At 43.2% G+C, this 22,319-nt stretch overlaps 1 protein-coding gene across 3 annotated transcripts in view; it reads right to left on the reverse strand.

Moving 5' to 3' along the window:
- The window catches only part of LOC101841486 (UDP-glucuronosyltransferase 1-6), a 149,173-nt gene that overhangs the window by 43,415 nt on the left and 83,439 nt on the right, over nucleotides 1–22,319 (reverse strand). Inside the window, exons 1-2 of one of the 3 annotated variants that reach the window (XM_005082231.4) lie at nucleotides 12,327–12,576; nucleotides 7,437–8,301 (exon numbers count right to left, since the gene is read on the reverse strand). The exons of 1 other annotated variant lie outside the window; for it this stretch is intronic. In XM_005082231.4, the coding sequence (XP_005082288.1) occupies nucleotides 7,437–8,300 (864 nt within the window). In that variant the 5' untranslated portion in view covers nucleotide 8,301; nucleotides 12,327–12,576. Of the gene's footprint in view, nucleotides 1–7,436; nucleotides 8,302–12,326; nucleotides 12,577–18,694; nucleotides 20,012–22,319 lie in introns of those variants that run through there. One more of the 3 variants, XM_005082232.4, reaches the window with a different exon arrangement.

The following is a 22,319-nucleotide window of genomic DNA, read 5'->3' on the forward strand; positions in this document are numbered from 1 at the left end:
ACCAATAAGGTAAAGTAAACTGGGCAAGAAGGACCCACAGGAAAGTCACTGCTGAACTTGCAAACAAGATGGGACAGTCCTGAAGGGTTCCTGCTTCATGGAAGAGTCTGCCAGACATTCTGCAGGACACAGAGAAAAATGACTGACAAACTGCCGATACAGGTGGACAGTTTAAAGTTTCCTGCTTCACTGAGAAGTCTGCCAGACACACTATGACCTATGGTTTGAAGATAGATGCTCCAACATTACAGAGGAACTTTGGGTGACTGTCCAGACAGCGAGATGTCTCTTTCAATTCTAGAGTTTATATATTATCCTTCTGGGGTCTTTGATGGAGTTGAAGACAGATAGTTATGGTTATGGTTTTCCTTAGTTATTGATAAAAGATAAGTTACATATAAAACTTTAGACTCACAAAGATAGGATAGATGATAGACTATTTTCTTTAAAATTTTGCCAAATGTTAGTGAACTAAATATTGTTAACTATATAGTTCATGCTAGATAACTGTTTTGTTATGTATAATTTTACTCTGTTAAAGCTAAAGCCTTTCTTTTTATTTAGACAGACAAGAGGAGATGATTGGGGGTGTTCTTCTGTATATAAGTTTCTCTTATTGGTTGATGAATAAAACACTGATTGGCCAGTAGCCAGGCAGGAAGTATAGATGAAGCTACCAGATGAGGAGAATTCTGGGGAGAGGACAGAGAAAGAGGCGACTGCCAGAGGGAGACGCCATGTAGCCACTGAAAGAGTAACATGCTGGAGCCTTCTCCAGTAAGATAAGGCCATGTAGAAATACACAGATTAATAGTTATGGGTTAATAATAAAGAGAACTAGCCAATAAGGAGCCCAAGCCATCAGCCAAGCAGTTTCTAATTAATATAAGCCTCTGTGTATTTATTTGCGACTAAGGGCAGCAGGACCAGGCATAACAGAAATCAGTCAACAAAAGTTATATCAGCCTGTGAACGGCTGAAAGCAAAGAAGGTAAACAGTTTGGGAGCATCCAGAAGGAAGGAAAAGGAAGGCAGGAGAGGGTGGCGGGGGAATGGGGACAGCAGGGTAGGATGTTCCTGAGGCTGGAGAAGAATAGAAGGCCATGAGGTGTCAGGAAAAGGAATTGCAGGAACTGGCTGCTGGAAGTGTCCAGAGAACACCTAAGTCTTCAGGGACAAGGGTCTCAGACCCCAACTTAATGCATTTTTAATTTTTTTAACCTTTTGTGTCCTATTAGTATTGAAAGGTGTAAAGATCTGTTCCTGCTTTCTTCTAACAGTTAATATATGACTAAAGTTCCACTGAGGTAATTTGTCTAAATGAGTAATATTTTAAGATCCTGGGGCATAGACTTCAACTCACTTCCTTCCTTCCTTCCTTCCTTCCTTCCTTCCTTCCTTCCTTCCTTCCCTCCCTTTCCTTCTCCCTCCCTTCCTCCCCCCACCTCCTTCCCTCCCTCCCTCTAGAGGGGTCATCCTGAACCCATAGTTGTGCAGAGGGGAGAGTGAATTAAAAGCAGCCTCATTCAGAGATCCACGTGAAAGCAGGGAAGGGAGATATCCACCAGGGGGTGTGCAACAGCAGCAGAGAGAATGCATATCTACTGGTCATCCAGAAGTGGGGTGGCAGAGGGAACCATGCCCTGGGAGCCTTGAAGACACACCACTCTAGGAAGAGCCTCTCTACTATGGGTGAAGCATCCCAGCCCCTGAACTATGTCCAGTAAGCACCTTTCAGAAGGACATGGAGAATGGTGGAAATAGGCCTGCGAGAGAATACCTTCTATTACAGTGGCTTCTCCACTAAATTGCCTCAGTGGAACTTCCGTCATATAATAACCAGGTAGAAGAAAACAGGAACAAATCTTTACACCTTTTAATACATGTCTAGGACACAAATGGTTAAAAAACAGTTGAAAATTAGCTAAGTGGGGTGGTACAGATGGGTCAGCACCTGTTGTTCTTGTACAAGGCTGAGCTGCATTCCCAGTGTCCTCAAGTGGCGGGCTCACATCCACCTGCTCACATCAGCGCTAACTTCAACTCCAGGGGATGCAATGCCTCTATGGTCTCTGCCTCTGCCTTGCTCTCTCTCTCTCTCTCTCTCTCTCTCTCTCTCTCTCTCTCTCTCTCTCTCTGTCTCTGTCTCTCTCTCTCACACACATACATACACACACACACTGAAACATTTTCTGTTTGAAAATACCCATTTCTAAAAATAAAAAAAGATACCAATGGCAACATGCATCTGACAAAGATAGTATTTAGAATATACAAAGAGAGGTCACAATTTAAAAATAAGTAAAACAATAAAAGTGAACAGAAGATCTGATAAGACACCGACTGAAAATGTGCTCAGTTACACGGAAAGAGCTGTGCTAGGCACACAGGATTGCCAGTCAGGAGAGAGAGGCTAACAGTAACTGGGGTGGACTCCTAGAACACAATAAAAGACTAATAGTAACTGGGGTGGACTGCTAGAACACAATAAAAGACTACTAGTAGCACACATTGGCAAGAACATAGAGCAATCAAAACTCAGAGGGACTGAGTTTTGTATGACTCAGAGGGTCATATATTAACTGGGTATATAAAATAGTGCAACTGCTTTAGAAAGCAGCTTGGTAATTTATTATAGAAATGTGGGATTCAGCAACCCCACCTACAAACATTTACCCAGGAAAATGGAAAGTGTATAGCAAAATGAGGCAATTGGATAACCACAAACTGCACGGGAAGGGGACCAGTGGCAGCAGAGGATACTGAGGGATGGCAGTAAGTACGAGCAAATCCAAGACGCACGTGTGTGAGACAGTCACAACGAAACACCATTGTTTGGGACAGTGGACATACAGCAGTGAGTTCAATCGGGGCAGCAGAAAACAACCACAAAGGCTGAGCCAGAAATTTTTAAAATTTCCCACAGAGGAAGTCTAAAACCAAGTGGCTTCACACGGAAATCAGAAATCCTACATATGTACACAATCAGCTAGAATTCTTCCCAGCAGTGGGGGAGAAGAGAACATTTCCAACTCGTCCTACAAGGTCAGTGTTAGCCTGCCATCGGGAAAGATCAAATTGTTTTATTGAGGTAAAAGCTCAGCATGTAAGTGCTTGCCATCAAGCCTGACTGCTGGAGTCCAACCCAAGAACACACACGGTGACAGAATTAATTCCTGCAAGTTGTCCTCTGATGTCCACGTGTGTGCCCATAGGATATGCACTAAATAATTAATTTTAAGATGTGTAAACCTTCCAATGTCTTTTCTGAATGTGTACACATAAACCTTAGCAAAATAATGTCCAATCAAATGTAGTAACACATAAGAAGGACTACATTAGGATAAGTAGTATTGTCCCCAAAAGACAAAGTTGGCTTAAAATCAACTGCTATATTACACTTTGTCATAGAATAAAGAAGCCACAGTTTGATCTTAACAGACACAAGAAATGCATTTGACAAAATCCAGCAGCCCCTGTATAGTAAGAATATGAAACAAATTAGTGACGGTTGGAAATTGTCTCAATGTTTTAATCTAAGAATCTACCCAAATATCTAATTAAAACATGTAAGGGTAAAATGCTAAATGCTTTCTCTCTGAGACTGGGAACAAAGAAAGAACGTCTTCCTTCCTCATATACTCTAACTAGGCAATTAAGCAGCATAGATAGATAGGTAGATAAATAGATTAATAGACAGATAGATTAATATCCTCCCAGGCTGGAAAGGAAGAAATACAGCTCTCTAGCTGTAGCTGACATGATCTTCTATTTCGAAAATCCTAAGAAATCCACTACAAACTTTGGCAATAAATAAATCCAGCAAGGTTACAGGGTACATGATCAATTTCAAAAATAGACTCTAATTGTATATACTAGTAATAACATACAATTCAAAATTAGAATGAAACAATCCCATTTAAAATTACACCAAAAACTAAAATGCAGGGGCTAGAGAAATGGCTCAGCAGTCGAGCACTTGCTACTCTTCCAGATGACCAGAGTTTGGTACCTGTCAACTGTGTCAGGTGGCCCAACATTGCCTGTTACTTAGCTCCAGGGGATCCTACACCCTGTTCTGGCTTCTGCTGATACACACACACACACACACACACACACACACACACACACACACACACACACCACACACACACACACACACCTCCCCACAGCCACATGCATCAATGCTCATAAATAAAATATTTCAGTAATAGATTAAAACGTGAGTCTTAAGTGAGAAGTACAAAACAGTGTTGAAAGCTGTTAAAGAGGACCCAAACACACAGAAGACTCTCCCACATTCACAAAACAGAACCTTTAATGCTGTAAAGATGGCCTTGGAGATGGAAAAGAAATCTGGGGGGTGGGGGTGGCTCACTAGGTAGTGTTTACAGGATCAAGCCTGAGGACTGGAGTTCAGATCCCTAGAAGCGACGTAAAACCAGATGTAGACCCATGTATCTGGAGCCCCAGCACATACAGAGAGATGGGAGGCAGAGACAAAAGAATCCAAAGAGATCACGGGCCATCTAACCTGACCCATAGCAGTGAACAACAGTAGATCCTGTTCAAACAAAGGAAGGTTGTCCTCTGGCCTCCACGTGGGCACCACTGTGCCTGCACTCACACACACAAATACACATCTCTTATACACATACACATAAAAGGGGAAACAATGAAAATAATCTGGTGAGAGATTTACTCGTGGAATGTATGCATTCTACATACGTCACAACTACAGAGACAATTTAGATATGTGCGATGGCTTTGATGTCATCCACCCCCCCAAAAAAAGACATGAAAATGGCCTATTAGCAGTGAAAAGATAGTGACTATCGAGCCATTATGGAAATGAAAATAAAAACACTGAGATAGCATTCATACCTACTAGGATGGCCACAAATTTTAACAAGTGTTCACCAAGACGTTGAAAAACTGGAACCTTGCATTCATTACTAATGGGAACATAAAATGGTGACGCAACTGTGAAAAGAAAGCTCAATAATTTAAACATAAAATTATTAGATGGCCCAGCAATTCCACTCCTGAACATATATTCAAAAGAACCAAAAATGTATTCAAAGATCTGTACCAAAATGTTCATAACAGCACTTTTCTTAATAAAGGAAACCATTCAAATTGCAGAAACTCAAATGTCAATAAACTGATAAAAATGTGAGGTATTCAGTCAGAAAGGTGAAGTATCATACATGCTACAACATGGATAAACTTTTAAAAAACAGACAAAGAAAGTTAATAAAAAAAAAAGACCACAAATTCTAATTGAAATTTCCAAAATAGGCCTAAGTCCATGGAGACAGGAGGTAAAGGTTGTCTAAGATTAGGGTTAAGGGATGTCTTTGGGGATGCCTGGAAATGCTGATAAATGACAATAATGATTGTTGACAAATCTGTGAACATAAAACTATACATAAACTGTCTTAGTTTGCTTTAACTATCAACTTGACACAACCTAAAGTCACCTGAGAAGGGAGTCTCAATTGAGGGATTGCCTAGGTCAGGTTGTGGGCATGTTTGTGGGAGGTTTTCTTGATCGTTAATTGATGCAGGGTGCTCGGCTCACTGTGAATGGTACCATTCCCCAGGCAGATGGGCCTCTGCTGTGTATGAAACTTGTTAAGCACGGGCCGAACCAGCAAGCAGCATCCCCCATGGATTCCTGTTTGAGTTCTTGCCCTGACTTCCCTCAGTGATGGACTGTGACTTAGAAATGTAAGCTAAAGAAATCCTTTCCTTCCTTAAGCTGCTATTGGCCAGTGTGTTTTAATCACAGCAACAGAAAGAAAACCAGGGCAAAAATCATTAAACTGTAAACATTAAATGAATGAGTCTATATGATATACAAATTATATTTGAGGGGTTTTTTTGTAACTCACTTAAAAGAGAAAGATAAAAAGATATGCAAAACATTTTTAAAAACTTGAAGTCATAGGTTGGATCCGGTATTACCTAAATTATTAGCTAAATTTCAAGCTATTAGGATACTGATGTTAAACACCGAGTGGGAGCCTGGACTCACTCCAGCAGTTATAACTGATTAATAGAAATTCGAAGCCAAAATGTTTTGTAATCTCCAAAAAATCACCACAAGCATTGTAGACATAGTATTAAATGACACACTTTAAAAAGCGCATGGTAAGAATGAATCAGCATTTTGGTCGGGGTGGGGGGGGCATTGCATAACAGGGAGTGTATTTTTAATATAAAATTCAAGGCTTTATTTTATTCTCTAAGATATAACCTCCCGATCCTTCCCCATTTCTCCATCTCCTTCTCCCTCTACCTCTTTCTTTCCTTCCTTCCTTCCCTACCTCCCTTCTGTCCTTAAGCCTCTCCCTCATTCTCCCAGTTCCTTTTTCTCTCCCTCCCAGGCTGTCCTTGAGCTCATCATATATCCACGTGAGTGCTCAAGTTACAGGTTTGTGGCCCTATAGTAGACCTGTATCTTCTTTTAAACAAACGAACAGAGCCACAGAGGTAACCTCTCTTTCTCTCCTTCCTTCCTTCTTTCCTTCCTTCCTTTCTTCCTTCTTTCCTTCCTTCCTTACTCTCTCCCTAAATCTTTCTTTCCTTTGCTTTTCTTTTTACTGTGATGGGACTTGAACCCAGGGCCTCGCACATGCTGGATAAACACAAGCATGCTCCCATTTAGCTACACCCCAAAACCCAAATCAGACTTTCACAATGTTTACAGCATTGTCAACCACCAGTCCACCTGGTGGCAAGCATTTCCATCCCAGCAGGTGGGAAAATATCAAAAAGGCTCTTGGGGACTGCTTGAGGGCTTCTCTCAGACGAAAATCCTAGATAAAAGATAGGGTTGGTCTGATGCCCTTCAACTGCTTTGAATTTGAAGCTCACATTATTATTTTCCAAAGTAGTTGCATACCCTAAGTCATAGAGAGATGCTTATTCAGACCACCACATCTTTCTGTTAAAGACCAAAGGACACACAATCAGACTTTGGAAACCACATATGTCCTGCCACACATTCTTCCAAAGTTGTCAATACCCCTTACAAACTATGCTGCCCAGGCTTACTTAGTGCATGTGAAAGCAAGAGCTATAACCTCTGATCTTTACTAACTGACCTCTGACTTAGGGCCCACAGACTAAGCGTAGGACAGAGCTGGTTGAAAAGGTTTTGATCTAGTCTGTCCCCTGAGTCAAATTTTCACCTCATTCAAAGGTTCTGAGACTGTCACCAGATCACTGAACCAAGCACATTTTTTTTGCTGATGCCAAGCAAGAACCCTGGATTCATCCAGCCTCGAGGACACACATCTTGCAGCTCTGAGCCTGGTGCTCCCTTGCCTGCTATTGTGTCATGTGAGAGACTGCTGATGCCAAACACGGAAGATGGGCCCCAACTGACAAGAGCCACATCTGCCTGTGAAGAGATGGTGTCCACCCACCTGAGAGAGCTCTTCCTTTTTCTTGCAGTTTGTCCCTCCAATGAAAACCATGTTGGGCATGACTGGCCGGGGGTACTCAAACACAAAGTCATACCGTAACAGCCACAGAGAGTTCTGGTGCAAGACCGGTAGGGACACGTCTCTCTTGAGGAGTTCTGAGGCGATGACTTCGTACTTTGAATACAGACGATAAAATAAGTAGTTCTCCAAGAGGCTAGCAATGAAGTTGGCCACCCGTTGAGGAAACGTCATGTGGTCTGATAATTTGGTGTAGAATCTGGGAATGTAGGATGCGGGGCTTGGACTTTGTCCAAGCATGTGTTCCAGAGAGCATGGGAAACCTCTAAAGAGGTAGACAGAGGGCAGGTTCAGATACTCAGCGAGGATCACACCGCAGGGCATGGCTGGGTCTGTGAACAGAGCATCAAACTTGCTCTCCCTGAGGAAGCTGAGGGTGGCAGAGTCCTTCAGGAGGCTCTGACAGTTGAAAAAGCAGAGGTCAATGATGACCATGTTGTTGCTGTACTCTCTGAAAGGAGCCACCAGTTGCGAACGGGGAGCAAAGTGGTTGTTTCCAAAGGAGCGGTAACGGGTCTGCAGCTCTTCAAGGTCATAGGACACTGGGAAGGTCTTCCTCGTGTAGTATTTGGATTCTCCCAAAAGCAAACTGACTTCTGGCACTAGCACCGTGATGTCATGTCCCCTTTGACTGAGATTCTCCACTATGTCCTTCATGCTAAGCCAGTGGCTTCCATCCTGGGGGACCACCAGCAGCTTGTCACCTAGAACTGAGCCCCAAAGCACTAAGAAGAGAAACCCTGCAGGAACTCTCTGAGCCGCAGAGGCAGGGAGAAGGCAAGCCATCCTAGAGGAAGTTAAAGCAACAACAGTGAGCACTCCTGCAGTCACAGGGCTCTGAGCTACTCCCTCTAACGCTCCCAGTGATTTAATACTCCCCGCCTTCCTCTCCCTCGCCCTGAATCATGCCCTCTACTACAAAGGAAGCTAAATTAATATTTAACCACATTTAAGCACACAGCTTATTTTTCACAGCTTATCAACTTTCCTTAGAGATTATAGGTTTCTTATCTTTATCTCCACTATGCTACTGTTTAACGACAACCTGGAGGGGGCTCTGGGGACCCCAGCAAACCTATGCCTTGTGACACTTTCTTGTCAATTTCGTTCACAGCAGGGAAGAAAGCCCTAACTTAACAGAGGACATATTCAATGTTCAGAGCAACACAGAGCCCCAACACACAGCCCTGTCCTCTGCAAATTCTTTCTTGTTTTTGTTTTTCCATTCATGGTAGCTTTGGAGCCTGTCCTGGAACTGGCTCTGTAGACCAAGCTGGCCTCGAACTCACAGAGATCCACCTGCCTCTGCCTCCCGAGTGCTGGGATTAAAGGCGTGCACCACCACTGCCTGGCTCTCTCCTCAAAATTCTTAATCTCCGCCTTCTCCTGTGTGTCTTTGGGTCCATAGAACCCTATGTTTATAAGGATGCCAGTCTTATGATGGTGGGACCCATCCTAAGGACCTCATCTTCACTAACTCCATCTGCAATGACTGTGCAACTTCGAAGGTTCTAAGAGCTGACTTCAGTATATTTTGGGGGGTGACACAAATTAGGCCTTAACCCCCACCCATCTTCTCACACACTACAAGCTCAGAATGCAGTTATGGCCAGCCATCTATATACAAGAAACTGAGAATGCTGTCTAAGCAAAGGATATGTCTTGTAACCCTTGTAGCTTTTGAAAGAAAACTAAAATTAGCTACTTCTAGCTCATCTGTTCACAAACTATTGGACTTAGAATTCCTTCATGGTCATCAAATGGTGGAAAAATGATGACAAGTTTAGTTTAAAAGCTTAACTGAGGGGCTGGAGAAATGGCTCAGTGGTTAAGAGCACTGGCTTCTCTTCCAGAGGACCCAGGTTCAACTCCCAGCACCAGCATGGCGGCTCACAACTGTCTGTAGCTCCAGTTCCAGAGGACCTGACACTATCACACAGACATACTTGCAGGCATAATACCAGTGAGCATAAAATAAATAAACCTTAAAAAACTTATTTGAGGGCCAGGGATGAAGTTCAGATGATAGAATGCTTGCCTAGTCAGTAACCATGCACCAGGGAGGTGAGGCAGAAGGATCAGAAGTTCAAGGTCATCCTTGGCTACACAGTGAGTTTGAGAACAGCCTGGAATATATGAGTGTTTGTTTGCCTCAAAAACAGGAGGGGGCCAGAAGATGAGGCTCAGCAGTTAAAAGCACTGACTGCTCTTCTGGAGGATCCAAGTTGATTCCCAGCTCCCTCACAGCAGCTAAGAACTGTTTATAAACCGAGCTCCAGAGGCTGATACCTTCTCCTGACCTCTGTGGGCAGTGTGTGCTCACGGTACATATAGGCAAACACCCATACACACAAAACTAAAATTAACACATCTCAAAGCAAACTTTTGAAAAAGAACCTAAGTGGATTTTATTTGCAATTCTAGAATCAGGTAGCACCTCCGATGGAGTGAGTGTTACAGGGAGCCACCCTGGGAGTCGGTTGAGCCAAAGGCCCTCAGAATCATTGACACCACACTCGTCACAATGTTCACAATGTCCATGTGGGTTAACACAGTCAAAGGGACTACTTCAGAAATTAGAGTTGATATACCCAGACACTCACAAACCCCTCCTAGTAAACCTATACAAACAAGAATAAACCCATTTTGCTAACCTGTGTCAGTTAGGGTATAGAAATCTGCCAAAGAGTGGCTTTGTTTGATGTTTTCTCAAGTCCATTTAATGTTTGGTCTCCTCAATAACAGCTGGAATCCCTAATTTCCTTCTTCAATTGTTCTGTTGCAATGTCACAAACCCTGCAGCTTCCAAACAAGTCTACAGGACCCCTGGAAGAAGATGCACTTGGGAAAAGCAAATGACTGTTTTGGCACCCCTGTGAGAACAGTGTAGTTTTCCAGGTGTCCTAAAGTGGACTCAAAAAGTCACAGGACTCCTAGAGTGTATTTATGAAAGGCTTTGTTTAATATTAAGGGCAAATAAACATTCCAGCTAATGGCCCAAGCCTTTCTTATTGGTGCCTGTCATCGATCTCCATGACAGAGACCTGGAGAGTGACATTTACAGCTCCGAACAAATATGATGAGCATGTCCCAGTGACAGCAGAGCTCAGGTCAGATGTGGCTAGAGGTCTGCAGCTTTCTAACCCTCCTTGTGACGGTCTAAATGAAAATGGCCCCTGTAGGCTCATAGGGAATGGCACTACTTAAAAGAATTGGAACAGGTGGCCTTGTTGGAGGAAGTGTGTCACTGGAGGTGGGCTTTGAGGTTTCAGATGCTTAAGCCTGGCACAATCTCTCTCTCTCTCTCTCTCTCTCTCTCTCTCTCTCTCTCTCTCTCTCTCTCTCTCTCTCTCACACACACACACACACACACACACACACACATGCGCGCGCGCACACACCTGCCAGTTCAGATGTCAAACTCTCAGCTCCTTCTTCATCACCATGTCGGCCCATATACCTCCAAGCATCTCACTATGACAATAATGGACTGATCCTCTCTGAACTGTAAGCCAGCCCCAATGTAATGTTTTCCTTTGTAAGAGTTGCCATGGTCATGGTGTCTCTTCACAGCAATAAAAGCCTAACGAGGACACTCCCCTAACAGATATGCATGATACCCAAGATGTCAGCTCTGGTCAACCCCTTTCTTTGGAGCTCTGCTAGTGTCCCATCTGGGACACATTCCCTGGGAAACCCAGGGCCACACAGCCCAGCCTGTGGCTCCGGAGCTCCTTCCCTTCTTTTCGGCCACCGTCTCACTGGTTTCGAATTTACTGTTTTTCGACTGACAACCAGGAGCATGCGTGGGGCAGGGTCACTCAGCACTCCTCTTACTCTCTGTTGTATCTGCAGCACCCAGATCAGTGGCTGGCATCCAGGAGGCTCTCAGTATTGTCTGGGAGAGTGGACTAGCTTTGCGGCTGCCTCTCCATTTTATCTGTTCCTCTTCACTCGAGGAACAAGAAGCACAGAACGAGCTTCCTCTTGAGGAGCTCGTCACTGACGCCTCGACAGGTGTATAAAGGAAAAGTCAACTGTTTCCTTATTATACTCATTCACACAGCACTTGTGTTAGCAGACTGGGGGTGGGGGGGTTTCCCTCTAGCTGGTATGTATGATTCAACTCTGGCACTTAGCGGAGTTGACAAAGCCATCAAGTTAAGGACTCAGTTGCACAAGACTGTCTCCACTTCAGACAACTCTCAGCTCCTGGACTGCTTGGCTACACAGCGAGGCTTCTTCACTTGGCTTTGTGTGCTCTGTTAGAAAGGTTCATAGCACTAATATTACTCAGTTAATGGCTGTTACGGTGGATCTTGGTCACAGAGCAAGGGAGACACAGATGGAGAAGTGCAAAGGGCCTGGGGGCAGGGACAGGAATGCTCCCTGTGCTCTTGGGACAACACACACATCTTCAGCAGCCTGGCAGCGAGCCAAGCCTGCTCCCTGTGTGCTCTCACACAGGGTTTATTACACAATACACGGGACTGATTGCATTATTGTTGATCAGTAATCCACCCAACATTCAGCCCCTTTCTTTGCCCTTTTCTCTAACCTCAAAGTTGATCCCAGCTCCCCTCCTTACAAACTTTCCAGAAGTCGCCCCTTTAGCATAAGCTAAAAAAGAAAGAAGAAAGAAAAGAAAAGTGAAACAGCCTGTTACAAATAACAATGAACCAGTACAGTTTAGCCCTTGTATCCCTCAGGAAATTACAGGCATCTGTGAAACTCTGGACAGGAGATGAGGACAAAGACCCATATATTTCAAATTCTGTATTACACTCTGATGACACATAATCTGTTACTTGCCTTTAAGATAGTAAGGTTAGAGAAGTGTGCTTCTAGGTAGCACGTGATGAAGGGCCCCTTAGGGAAGAACCAGAAATCCGGGAGTCTGCTCTCCTTCAGCCGCCATCAGCCAGCGAAGCAATTCAGCCCCTGAACTCCGGGTTTCCCAACCTCCCAACAGCCACCAGAGAGGGAGGGGCGTGTTTGTTCCGCCTAGGGCTGGCGGCCAGCGAGTGATGGAAGAGAAAAGCAGCAAGCTGTCCAGGGAGATGGTGTTCTTCGCATCACAGAACTAGCTCACCCAGATCTTGTCACGCACATGCATACTCTGGCTTGCCAGAGCTTGCCTTAGCCTTGGCACCCTAGCGTGATGGGGCTCAGGAAAGAAAATTAAAGGGACCTCCCAAGGGCAAGCCTGGCCTCAGGAACACAGCCAAGATGAAAGTTCCTTGTTCAAGGCATACAAAGACTCAGTCACTGAGTCCAAGCCAGGCGAGGCAGCCTCGGGGTTTTGTTTTGTTTTGTTTTTAACCCAGAATGCAGAGAGATGACCGGAGAGTGCCCACATTCTAAATCTGTGCACACAGCACTTAGGAAGCCCCTCCCCCAGAGACTCACAAGGAAACAAATACACTGCGGTTCTATTCTTCCTGAGAAGCTGAGCCAGGTTCTTTCCACAGCAGCAAGCACTCTGGAGAGAGAAGGGCTTTAAACAAGCTGGTATGAATTGAGAGAAGCAAGAGGAACTGTAACCTCAGATTCTTTATGTGGGACATGCACTTTACTGAGAGTCTCATGGTTTGGGTCTGGAGCACAGTCTCGCTCAGAAAATCATCAGGCTCATCTGGGTGCCGGAAGGAGGAAGCCATGTTCTTATTCCCAGCAGATTCAAAGGGACATAGGTTGAAGGCAGGAAGGCAGGAAGGCAGGAGAGGAAGACTAGGAGCTGTCACAGCATAGCATCACCAGAAGGGTGCCTTGCAAGCTTGGCTCAGGAAATTTGACTCTACTGTTTCTTAGACTGGTCTGTGTGTGTCCGTGCATGAGGATGTGTACATACATGCATGTGTGTACATGTGTGTGTACATGCATGTGTGTGTACATGCATGCACACAGACACAGGGGTGTGCAAGTGTGAGAGTGTGGGAAGCGTTTCTGGACTTGGCACTAGAAAAGGCAGTCTGGCATGTCTGTTATCCCTAAAGAATTGTTGCCCTGGAGACCCACTCCTGCCGTGGGAGGCATTCCAGGAACCCCCACACTCCTGAGTGTACAGGGAAAGGTCAGCTTTCACCCAGGGATTTCCGAAGAACACTCAGGCATGGGGCACGCTGCAGTGGAATGGAGGGATGGACCCTGGGATGGAGCCAGTCTCTGTAGATAGTGAACAGATGTTGTGCCTCCCCCTCCCATCAACGGGAGTAAAGGACACCTGGCATTTGGAGTAGAGCAGGGTTCTGAAAGTTTGCAGGAGACATTTTCACACCAGGATCTGAGTGTGGTCTGGAAAAGTTAGTCAGGTAGAGGAATTCCCTTCTCAGGTACTCATCCTTCCAGATCCTTCAGATACCTACAGGCAATGGATAAAGGAACCAGGACCTCCAGGATACTGAAGGACATACAGAACAATGTGAGACTTGAAAAATCTGAATCCAGAACATAAAATGATAAAATCAAATCGAGTAATTTATCTCTGCTGCCATGATTAAAATATACTACCAAATAAATAAATAAATAAGCAAGCTGAAGAAGAAGGGCTCATTTTCTCTCATGAGTCCAGGTTCCAGGCTATCATTATAGAGAAGTCAAGCAGAGGCTCGAGGCAGATCCACACTCAAGGACAGAGAAAAATGAATGCATACATGCTTAGTGCTCAGCTAGCTCTCTCTACTTCAATATATCCAAGGGACCCAATCCTACTCACTTTCAGGACAGATCTCTCCACATCCATTCTGGCAACCAAGACAATCTTCCACAGACATGCCCATAGACCAACCCAATCTAGATAATCCAGGAGATTCTCGGTTGTATTGAGCTGGTAACTAAGCTAGCAGTCATGCTAATGTTTTCATACATAGCAATATTCTCATTTCATCAAGTTACATAAACAATTCATGCTGTGTTAGAACCTGAGTTTGGACCCCAACATCTACATAAAAATCCAAGCGTAAGGAGTGGGGGAAGCCCTAAGTGAGTGAAGTCCATAGAGAATGTATTATTTTCACAGGAGCATGGCCTGAGACCAACTCGCCCATGGTAAATTGGCAAAAACAGCTAAGGGACCAGCTAAGGGGCAGAGAACCTCATGCGATCCCAGCTTTGTTGTATGTGTGTCTGTCCTGTTTTCATTTTCTCACAGTTGCTGCTAGCCAGGGTTAAACTATGAGGTGAGGCTTTCTGTTCTTGGGATAGGGTTCTATCCAGGGTTCTAGTACCCAAGCCTCACAGGAAGCAGCATCCAAGCACCACAGCATGGACAGGTAATCTCAGTACTGGGGCAGCAGAGACAGAAAGTGTTCTGGGGCTTGTTGGCCAGCCAGTCTAGATAAATCGGTGAGGTACGGGTTCAGCGAGGCCGTGGCTCAAGAAAATAAGATGGAGTGCGATGGAGTAGGACATTTGATGTTGACTTCTATTCTTTACACACACATGCACATCATACATGCACATGTACACATGCCATCACACACATCACACATGCACACACACACCACACATATGCACACACACATACACACACCCCCCACATGGCTACACACATATTTTCCCCCTAGGCAATCTTTCCTCCTTATCAGAGACAAGACCCAGGCTAGAAATCCTGTTCTCCAGCAACAGGAAACCTGTGTGGTTTTCCAAGAGATAACCCTCTCTCCTGAAACAGGAATGAAGAAATACATACATCTAGATGTCACTCAGTGAAAAATTTACATTTTACTGATACCATGCCCCTGGTCCTAGTTAAAGGACTATCTTTGAGGTCTGAACACTACTTTGTGAAGGGTCTTGCTTCACACTTATCTATAAATAACCTTACACATATAGAAGATATTCCCCACATATGGACGGACCCTTTAGCAGATACATAAAATTATATACACGTAAAAACAACACTTATCTGTAAAACTATGGTTCAGTACAACAATATGGTTATACTTTATAGGTGCATAGATACAAATCATATATAACTTTTATATCTTTAAACACTAGAGTGGTGCAATGAGCCACTCTAGTATCGCTGCTCTTCAGAGAATTTCAGGTCCCACCCTAGAAAGAGGGCAAGGGTGCAGGCATGGCCTGGGCAGTGCTTGGCACTTTATTGATGGGGAGTAAAGGGGAGAAAAGAAACTTTGAACTGACTCACCCTCTTAAGATCTTTCCAACTGCAACTCCCTTGCCTGGTCGTACCAAGAACAGAAAGCCTTGACTTGTGGTTTCAATTTGTATGTATGTGGGTGGGTGTCTTGTCTACCTGTATCTCTGTGCACTGCTTGTATGCTTATTGCCCTTAGAGACCAGAAGAGGGGCAACAGATCTTCTAGGACTCCAGTTACAGATGGTGAGCAGCTGTGTGGGTTTGGAGAATTGCACCCAGGTCCTCTAGAGCAGCACATAACTCCTGAACCATCTCTCCCACCCCATTCATCATTTTGATACAACTAAATCAACAGTCCTCTAGCCTTGTAGAAAGGTCATTTCCTCTCATAAAAACTTGTCAATTTATGAGAAGATATGTCCCAGTTACAAGGTCTTCTGGACCTTGTAGGTGGCCAGAACAATAGATAACAAAGCACAACCCATCCCTAACCAAACTATATACAGATACCAGAGATTAGGTACAATGTACTTGCCAAGAATGTTATGCGCGTATTTATCGAGACATTTTTCCTTGCAAGTAATTGGATCACAATTTAGATGGCCTGAACCAACAATATTATTCCACAATGTTTTAGAGACATGTGCTCTAGCAAGAAGAAATCAGTGGTGCAGATTTCAGAAGGGGAAACTGCATATGTCACTATACACCTAACACCTTTTAAAAACTAATCAGAGTTTGAGAATGTGGTAATTTACAAGATACACATGCAAAAAGCAAAGTCATACTTTATCAATGACCACTCAAAATAGAAAAGGAAAATAGCCCATTTATACCAAAATTTCTCCCAAACCAATAAAATACCTACGAATAAATTATAATAAAAATATAGGCACAGAAAATAAGTTAACAAATTTTTATCAACAGATATAAAAGATCTGAAGCAGCAAAAAAGCAGACTAATTCTGAATAGGAAGATATCAAAGAAAAATCCTGCTAATGTTCCTCAAATTAGACAAGAAGACATCTTATATGATATTAACAGAGCCTTAGTGGTGTACTGGTTTTTTGTGTGTTTGTTTGTGTGATTGGCTGGTTGGTTGGTTGATTGTTTTTTTTAGAATCAAACACAATCATTTTGAATTTTAAGAAGGAAAAGTGCATTCTGGAACCCAACAAGAAAATTCAGAAAGATGAAAGTAGAGCTTGGGCACATATCTCCCAGACACGAACTTATTATGAAGCTTCTTAATCAGAATAGGGTCTGATCATGGGTGGATGAGTCAGTCAGTGGAACAAGAATGAGAATTGAACAGCAGAAGCAAGGAATTCAGAAAATTAAATATGATACATGGGCATTTCAGTGTAGAGGACAAATAATGGAACTAACAGTAAATGACATTAAGGCTGTCCTTTGAGAAGACACCCACAGTGTATTCTTTACACTATATCTTTTAAAACATCTCTTGCCAGAAAGTAAAATAAACTTGTTAACAGTGGAAGAATTAAACACTCTAACCACAGCATGGAGAAAATGTGCATATGAGTTTGACTGGTAAAGAAATGAACAAACTGAAGTACAAATGTTATCAAAGATAAATTTCTTCGGTTTGATTACCCCAACGGGAAAATTCCGAATGGGAACAGATGAAGAGCCATCAGAGGAGAAACACCTGCAGAACATGCAAAGCCACTAAATGCTAGTATGCCTATTCCTCAAGAAGCTTGTAGGAGCTCATCATTAAATATTCCTGTCTAGAGTATGTGAGTCCATAATTCATTAAATGACTAATATGCCCATGAAAACAAGCAGTGAAAACTGAAGCCAGCCCTGTGTGGGACGTCTTGCCCAGAAAAGCCAACAGACTTTAAAAGCTAGACAATGTCAAGACTTGAAGATGCTACGAAAAGACCCAAACTCTCATGATTTCTTTCTGTTAGTGTGAAAATTTAAAAATAGTTTCTCAAATACCTTACCCACCCACTTTACTTCCTAGAACGCTGGCCTATAGGGCTAAGCCAAGTGTGTGGAAACACTGGATGTAAGGAAAGCATTTGAGACTACTTAGCACAGTCTTGTTCTTAAAAAGCAAAAGCTAGGAAATCTCTATCCACACTGGCTGATTAAACAGAGTCATAATGTCACCAAAATAGAAACTGTCATGCAATCATTTAAATGGGAAATGTCAGGAAGTGCTTGGAATAATATCTAGTACTTACTGAAAAATAAAAAAGGAAAAATAAAGAACAGTATGCCAATGATTTACATTAGACATATGCAAGCATGCAAGACTCGAGCAACACTGCATAGGGAATAACTCAGGATTGACAGCAAGGAAATTTTCATCTCATTGTGGTTTCCGCTATTAGTTTTTCAGAACAGACCATGGATAGGAGGGAAAGTACCAGGCAGCCATCAAACCACACACATCGAAAGGATCCATAAACACAGCAGCAAATGTACTCTGCTTCAAGTGCTCACTAACTGGTTGTCATTAAACAAATTCCTACATTGAAAACAATTCAAAAATACCATTGGATGATTCATTAATAGAAGAAGTATACTTCCAGTGTCTTCCCTTGTCAATAAAAGTGGTCCAAATCCTCCACTTACTCTGTTTCCCCAAATAATGCAGGTTGGTGATTATGTACAAGAATGTCAGTGATGTACACACAATTCAGGAAGCAATATTCATAAATCCCCCTTGTTTTTTTTCTCCCTTCTCTCTTCTCTGGCCTACATTCCTCCTATTTTATTCTCTCTGCCTGCCAGCCCCGCCTATCCCTCTCCTGCCTAACTACTGGCTATTCAGCTTTTTAATAGACCAATCAGGTGCCCTAGGCAGGCAAGGTGAAAGAAAAACAACAGGTCTTTACATAGTTAAACAAATGCAATAATAAGTAAATTAACAAATGAACACATTCTTACATTTACTAACACAGGCAGCAGAAACAAATGTAACAACTTCACATAGTTAAAGTAATATTCTACAGCACAAATATAACACATCTTTGCCTAGTTAAAATGATATTCCTCAACACTTCTCTTCACGTGCTAGAGGAGAGTGAAAAATACCTTGGAAATCGGCTTTCCCTGGTGGCAGTTGATCCCACCAACGAAGACTATGTTAGGCATCATAGGTCTAGGGACCTCCAACATAAAGTCTGTGCGTAACAACCACATGGACACTTGACTAACGAGGTCATCCATAGTCACTGGGGTCTGGAGAACTTCAGAGGCAATTTCTGTAGCAACTTTGAAAAGGGTAGGGCAAAATGCACGTTCCATCATGTAGGCAAGGTGGTTCCACACCCTCTCCGTGAAAGTCATGGTGCCTATTAATTTCAAATGAGCTCTGGGAACATAAGAAGGAGGGCTGGGGCACTGGGCACCCTCTTCAAGATAGTGACAAAACATTGTCCTACCGAAGACCACCGACGGGAGTGACAAGTACTTGGCAACAGTTAAGCCGCACACATCAAAAGGATCCAGAAACACAGCATCAAAAGAACTCTGCTTCAAGTACTCCACTAACTTCTTGTCGTTAAACAAATCCCTACAGTGTGAAAACAGTAATTCAAAGAACCGTTGGGCTGGACTCCCTAGTATAGGAACCAGTCCCTCGTGTTGAGGTTTCCATTGAGCATCCATAAAAAACTTGAACTCGCGGTTTAAATCCTCTATGGTGTGAGAAATTGAATACGTCTTCACTGTAAAATTCAGGGATTTTCGCAGTTGCCAACTCACCTCTGGCACGACTACCACCACCTCATGCCCTCTGTGGATGAGCTTTTCCACAACCGACTGCATGGTGAACCAGTGGCTCCCATCCATGGGGACCACCAGCAGTCTGCCTGCCTGGGCAAAGCCAGAGGCCAGCAGCAGACACACACACAGGGGAAGGGAGGCTGGAGAACCTGCAGGAGCCATGGAGAAGCAGAGCCCAGCTGAGGCACTCCAGCTGCTGAGACTCTGAGCTCTTCTAACAAAGGAGGAAGTATGAGTGAGTTAAATCTGCCCCCTCGGAAGGGCGTGTACTCACACCGTTAAGAAACAACAGTCCCCGGCAATGATTTACTTAGAAGAACAGTAATAAATGACCAAACATTATTATGAGACTTGTTTGTTTTCAGATAAGAAGGAATTTTGATATTTTTCTTAGACAGAATCAGGCAATGTGAGTTTAGAAACAGTTATGAAGAAATATAGCCAACCCTAAGGAGTCCAAAAGTTTTCACAAAAGGAAGCAAGTTTCAAAAAAATCTTACATTTCTAGAATTGATCTCAAAGCAAAATCTGCACACTTTCTTTAAGACACCCGACTGTGTTCCAAAGGGATTTGCTGGTTCCAAAGCCTAGGAAAAGGGTCCTTAACCTGGTCCGGCTCACAGAGGTTAGAAACAGCTCTGCCAGATAAGCAATGTTGCTGTCTTTACGCATGTGCAGTAAAATTCTTGTTCCACTTCCAAACAGCGTGTGTCCTCTAAATTGCTGGCGTAAGAGTGACAAGCTTCTGCACGGACCACCCCCAATGACTACAAGGAGGCGACCATCATCTCTTTTACAGCACCCCCTTGATGCACCCAAATCTGTAGACAGTCACATGTTCTGTGGAGAGGCTGGGAGCTGGGCTGTGCCTCCTCAGTTATCCAGGGACCTCCTCCACAGATCTTCGGGCTTGTTTCCACCTTGTGGTTACTGTGAATGTGCAGTCACCCACACCAGTTTTCTTAGGAACTGGTTTCAAATCTTTTCAGTGTATATCCAGGGTTAAGACTGCAAGCTCGTAAGGAAAGTCAGGCCTCTCTCCGGAGGGCTGTATCATTTTAATTTCCCACGGAGCCTATAATTAGTGTCTGGTCCACAAACACTCTAAAGCCATTTTCACTTGAATCAGTTTGAGTTTTTGTCTTGTTTTGTTTTTTTGTCTTCGTGGAGTTGTGGATAGTACCTTGTAGTTTCTACTTGCGTTTTTTTTTTTTTGTAACCACGCCCACATCCTGCCTGCTCTTGCCAAGACAAGAAAGCAAAGCTTAATTTTGACAAGCATAACACTGGTGCCTCTAATCTTCAGAAAGAACTTTGTCTCTCTTTCCCATGAGTTGGTTGAAAATCTCTCATTCACAAAATACACCCCAGTTTTTGAGAAAAATGCTCCTCCATTGTAACACAACTGTATAGACTTTGGTCTGGTTAATTTTGGTACAAGGTGCTTTTATTTATTTGCAAGTATTTTTTAAATAAGTTCACTTATTTTTTTTAAATCGGGTGTAGTTCACATTATTTTATGTACTTATTTGATTTTTTGGAAAATTACTATTTATGTATATGTGTGTTTTGCCTCCATGTACATAAGTGGACTACATGTATGCAGTACCCATGGACACCAAAAGAACTCTCTGGAACTGGAGGTACTTTTTTTTTCCAGTTTAAATTTAGATAAGAAACAAGGTTGCTTCACAAGACAGTTCCAGGTCCCTCTCCCTTTCCCTCCCCTCCTCCCTTGCCCTTCCCCCAACCCCCCCTCCCTGTTATCCCCTCATTCCCCCAGGGAGGGTGAGGCCCTCCATGGGGGTGTCCATAGTCTGTCATTTCATATAGGGCAGGGCCTAGACCCTTCCCCAAGAGTTCAGGGTGAGAGTGCACCTCACATTGTTCTATGGGAGTCCAAAGTCCGTGTGTATACTTGGGATGGGTACTGATCTGCTGCCCAAGGCTCAATAGATTACCTAGGTCCTGGAGGTACTTTTATAAACTGTGATGTGGTTGCTGGGAATTAAGCCTGGGTCATCTGAAAAGCAGGTGGGTATTCTAACTAACTAATGAGTCCTATCTCCAGTCCCATAAATTATTTTAAATGATCATAAAAATGAGAATTTGTAATTATTTCAATTATTTTAATATTCAACACATTTTTAATTCTGATAACCAGTTTTGAAAGTGATATTGTTTAATGGAATGCATATATTTTAATTGATAAAGTACTATGTCCATTTCACACAAATGAATTCATATGTGTACCTTGATGTACTATCCTATTGTTTTAAAAATAAACAAAGTCTTTTGAAATTCTGAATAAGCCAGTGTAAGAATTAAAACACACAGATCTGTTGTTATAAGACATATACAGAGAAAGAAATGGAGTATTTGACCTGAATTCACTTGGATCCTAATTTAAGCAGCTTACAACAGCAGCACAGACTTAAAGGCTGTCTTAGGGTTTATGCTGTTGTGATAAAAGACTGTGACCAAAAACATCTTGGGGAGGGAAGGGCTTATTTAAGCTTTCCACTCCCAGGTCACATTCCCTTACTGAAAGAAGGCAGGAACCTAGGGGTAGGAAGTCAAACAAAAGCCATGTATGAATGCCGTTTACTGGCTTGCTCCTCATGACTTGCTCAGCCTACTTTCTGATGAAACCCAGGACCACCTGCCTAGGTTTGGCACCCCCTCGGTGGCCTAGGCCCTCTCACATCAATCACTAATTAAGAAAGTGCAGCACAGGCTTTCCTACAGGCCAATCTTAAGAAAGTAGTTTCTCATTTGGGGTTCCCTCTTCTCAGACAACTTGTGGTATCAAGTTGACACAGCCAACCAGGACAGAGGTACATAATCCAAAAGAGAAAAATGAATGGTAAAATAATGGCGGGTCTTTTGCATGCTATATATGTACCTGATAAATTTTCTAAACTAATAAAGA

Source organism: Mesocricetus auratus, unplaced genomic scaffold, assembly GCF_017639785.1.
Source record: "Mesocricetus auratus isolate SY011 unplaced genomic scaffold, BCM_Maur_2.0 Super-Scaffold_100010, whole genome shotgun sequence".
Taxonomy (NCBI): domain Eukaryota; kingdom Metazoa; phylum Chordata; class Mammalia; order Rodentia; family Cricetidae; genus Mesocricetus; species Mesocricetus auratus.